Raw genomic sequence first — 4293 nt, forward strand, 5'->3', positions numbered from 1 at the left:
GGGGCAGGCCGAGGACCGAGGCGTGCCGGCGAGCGCCCATGGCCGGAGCCGCAATGGCCGAGCCCGGCCGCGCGCCGCCTTCCGCGCCCGCGCCCGGCACGGAGGGTCTGCCGCGCGCCTTCTTGCAGAGCCTGCGCACCCTCTTCGACATCCTGGACGACCGACGGCGCGGCATCGTGCACCTGCGCGAGATCGAGTCCCGCTGGCAGGGCGCCGACGCTCGCGAGCTGCCCCGCGGCGTGCTCGAGGGCCTGCGCCAGGTGGCCCCGGCCAGCGGCTACCTGACTTTCGAGCGCTTCGTGGCCGGCCTGCGCACCTCACTGCTGAGCGCCGACGGCGGCACGCGGGCCCCGGCGCGCGCCCCGGCCCGGGGAGGCTGCCCGGCGCGGCCCGGGGGGCAGCCGCCGCCGCCGCAGCGCCTGGTGTTCGCGCCGGCCGACGAGCCGCGGACGGTCCTGGAGAGGAAGCCCCTGCCCCTGGGCGCGCGCCCCCCGCCGGCCGGCCCGGGTGGCGCGGCCCGGAGCCTAGAGAAGCTGTGCAGCCCGGCGCAGGCGGCGCCCGGCCCGGAGGAGCCCGAACGGCCCCAGGGCGCGGCGCTGGAGCGGAGCCCGAACTCGGACGCTGGTGAGTGCGGGGCGGACCCCGGCCCCGCCTCGTAGCTCCCCTCGCCGGCGCACCGGAGAGGTGCTGCCCGAGCATCTCCCAGCGGGGTACGAGAGCGGACAGCTCTTCGTCGGCTTCTGAGCCTGGAACACACCTGGCGGCCCGGAGGGGAAGAAGCCTCGTCCCCGTCCCCGTGTGCTCAGGGACCCGGGCCAAGGGGATGCTGGTTGACTCAGCAGACCCCACCAGGAACCCACTCTGTACCAAATCCTAGCGGGGCACCGGGGAACCTGTCCAGTATGAGGGGGCCCTCCACCTCCAGTAACTGCCCACACCTGGGGACACCTGGGCCCTTGGGCTCACCTGGTGACTTAGGCAGAGGCAGTTCTCACTGGTGTAGAGTGAGGACCCCCAGACTGTGAAGGGCCCTTGCTGCCTTCTTGGGTCCCTCTCAGTCTGACAGCTCCGCCGAGGGGCCTGGGCCCACTGTCCCCCTCTGAGGCCAGGGCAGGCAGGAGCTGCCAGAGGTGGTGCAGGAGGACCTGGCGTAGCTGCCAGGAAAAGGCAGAGGGGTGGGTGCTCTCCAGCCCAGTTTTCCAGGTCTGGAGCTGTGGCACCTCTGACACCTGGGAGGGACCGACCACAGCCCCTGGGGATGGCCTGGCGTCTGGTCCACTTGGCAGGGACAGGAGATGGCTGAATGGTCCCCTGTTTGTCCCCCAGAGTCTGCCCTGGGAACAAGACCTGCTTTATGGCTGTGGGCGGGGGCTGGGCCCCTCGGCCCATTCAGCCTGTGCAGGTGCAGGCCTTCCACCCGGGCAGCTGCCAGCCCTTTCTGTGCTGCCCACCGCTCTGCCAGCTTCGCTGGACCCCCCCGCCCAGGCTCAGACATATTCCTCAGCCCAAGACTGCCAGTTGGAGCTGCGGTGACCCCCTAGCCTCCCTGGTGAGCTAGTCCAGCAGCCCACCCGAGGCTGAGGGTTCCCGCACGCAGGCGCCTCACGGCCCAACCTCCCTGTCCCCAGGGTGTGTGTAGGGGGAGTGGGCTTCCGGGTGTGCTTGGCCTGAGTTCAGGGCTGGTGCAATCCACGTGGCTGCACACAGTTGGAAATCAGCCATGAGACTGGGGTTTGGAGGCCTCAGTCCTGTCGTCCCACCCGGCTTTGCCCTGGTGCCCTGTGTGACATGGGGTCCCTCACTGCAGCCCTCTGAGGTCCAGGTCCGGGGTCGGGCACATGGCTGTTGCCCACCACGGGGCAGTGTTCACACCAGTCCCTCTCTAGGCTTCAGGCCAGGGCTCTCACTGTCACCTTTTACAGGCAGAGGCCCAGTCAGGGCGTGTGGCATACTCTTTGTGTGCCAAACCTTGAGCTCCAAGAGCCCCCTAGCACCCCAGGAAGAGAAAGCCCTCCATGTTCACAGCTTCCCAAGCCCTCTCAGAGGTCCAGGTCCTGCTTCCTGTTCCCTCTTGGGGCTCAGAGTGCACACCAGGCCGGCCTGAGCTCCATAAGTACAAGCTGCTCTATCAGGCCCAGACACGGGTGGTGATGCCTCTGCCTGCTGGTCAGCCGCTGGGCGTCCAGCGTGCCGTCATCTGGGGGTCCCGGGGCTGCCCTGCAGACCTGACAGTGCAGACTAGCCCAGGTGTTCCGGGGTGTCCTGTCCCCCTTCCCCCGCTGTGCCTTCTCTGCTTGCCTGGCAGCCCGGCAGGTTGGAACGTGAACTCGGCCTGCTTGGAGCCTGTCTGCCAGGGCTGGCTGGTGGCCTGCATGGCCACCTGGTGCCAGCCCTCTGGACGTGTCCCTAGCAGGCATACCTGTGCCCGCTTCTTGCATCACCCGCCCACCACTGTGCCGGGCGGGGCATAGGGCTAGGGAGCCAGTGGAGGGTGCCCTCCTCACCTGCACCCCACTCCTGCCCTCCTGGGCAGCCCTGCCCATCCCCAGGAAAGCCTGCTGGCCCTCCAGGAGGCTCTCCCAGGGAAGTACCTGGCTTTCCGGCCCCCAGCCGACTGCAGCTGGCCACATTTGCTATAGGAGTTGCCTGCTGAGGGCACGGCTGGTGCACACATGCAGGGAACTAACTTTATGCTGCAATCACCTTCCCGGGAGAAGTCAGGTCTCTGCCACTCTGCCACCCATGCCCCACGTTTCTCCTGCGTGAACTCCAGTCACCCTTAAAGGGCCTGGGCGGACAAGGAGACAGGAGTGGACTCCAGAGGCTGCCTCGCTGGCTCCGTACCTAGCAGTCTTTGAGCCCCTGAGGTGCGGGCCCTGGGTGTGCACAGATGAGCCAGATGAAGCCCCTGCCCTCAGGGAGCTCACGCCTGAGGCGTGTGTGCAGTGTGTGTGCAAACATGCAGCCTCAGCGGCCACACGGCTGTCCCCAAGGCAGGTGTGAGGGGAGCTTGTGGAGGTCGAGTGGGGACCAGACCCCAGCCTGGCACCGGCAGGGTGCGGAGGTTCTGAATTGCTGAGGAATCCCGAGGCATGCAGGCCAGCACACCTGGCTCTGCATGGCTGGGGTTGGTTGGCAGGGGGTCCGGGATGGGTCTTTGCGGGGCTGGGGGAGTCGAGCTTGACTTGGCAGGCCTGGAAGTGAGCCATGCCCTTGCCTCTGCTACAGATGCAGTGGCCTGCAGGGCCCGGGAGCTGGGTGTGGGGGACGCCCGGTGGGGCCCCCGTGCCCGAGGGGAACGTCGGAGACACACCATCACCAACGGTGTGGACTGCGACCTGGTGAGTAAGGGCCCGGGGGGCTCTGGGGGGCTCTCCATCTTGCCTGGGTTTGGCCTTGGCCCCCAGACGTGGCCTCCTGGACCACCCCTCTGCCCGGGAGGGGGCAGCTGCTTTCGGGTTCTGGGGGATTCTGTGGCAGGAACATCGGCAGTTCTAAACCTATCTCCCCATCCTGCTTTGAATCCCCTTGCGGGCCGGCCTGCGGCCACGTCACAAACTCCTTTAGGGGGAATGTTTGGCCCCCTCCTCAGCACTGTGCTGGCTCCTGCCTGCTTCTCTGCAATGGTAGGCCGGCCCAGCAGCTGGGGGCCTACCACTCGCCGTAAAGAAAGGGGAAGGTTCCCCTGGGGAGGGCTGCGTGGAGGGCCTGAGGAAGGCCAGGGCCCCCTGGAGGAGGAGGTGGGCTGTGCTTCCCAGCACAGGAGGGCTCATTCGAGCACGGGTGTGCGCACACGGGCCAGCGGGTCCGTTCCTGTGCGGTTGGGTGAGTTGCGGGCATAGACAGGTGCAGGCGGCACCCGCTGTTACGCCCGTTGGCATGGCACATGCTCATGTGTCGCAGCTGAAGCAGATGAAGGAGCTGGAACAGGAGCAGGAGGTGCTACTGCAGGGCCTGGAGATGATGGCACGGGGCCGGGAGTGGTACCAGCAGCAGCTGCAGCGTGTGCAGGAGCGCCAGCGCCGCCTGGGCCAAAGCAGGGCCAGTGCTGTGAGTGATGCTGCCCAGGGCTAGGCTGCCCCCCAGCCCCAGGCAGAGTGGCCCTCGCCCAACACACACAGTGATCACCCACCCAAGCCCGGGCACCCGCAGCTGGGCACAGTGGCTGTCCCTCCACCCAGAGTGCTGGGCCACGCCCCCGCCCCCGCCCCCACCCTCCCGTGATATTCCCCACCTGCTGCGACACCCCTGGGCTCCCTCAGCTCTGAGCAGTGACTCCCCCCCCCCCCCCCC

At 67.9% G+C, this 4293-nt stretch overlaps 1 protein-coding gene across 1 annotated transcript in view; it reads left to right on the top strand.

The window, feature by feature from the left end:
- The first annotated feature begins 38 nt into the window (after window positions 1-38).
- SAPCD2 (suppressor APC domain containing 2) overlaps window positions 39-4293 on the top strand; it is a 5186-nt gene continuing 931 nt past the window's right edge. Inside the window, exons 1-3 of the mRNA XM_007458955.1 lie at window positions 39-624; window positions 3229-3341; window positions 3904-4050. Coding sequence (XP_007459017.1) covers window positions 39-624; window positions 3229-3341; window positions 3904-4050 — 846 coding nt within the window. The remainder of the gene's footprint in view (window positions 625-3228; window positions 3342-3903; window positions 4051-4293) is intronic.

The sequence above is a fragment of the Lipotes vexillifer genome, unplaced genomic scaffold (assembly GCF_000442215.2).
Source record: "Lipotes vexillifer unplaced genomic scaffold, Lipotes_vexillifer_v1.1 scaffold636, whole genome shotgun sequence".
Lineage (NCBI taxonomy): Eukaryota > Metazoa > Chordata > Mammalia > Artiodactyla > Lipotidae > Lipotes > Lipotes vexillifer.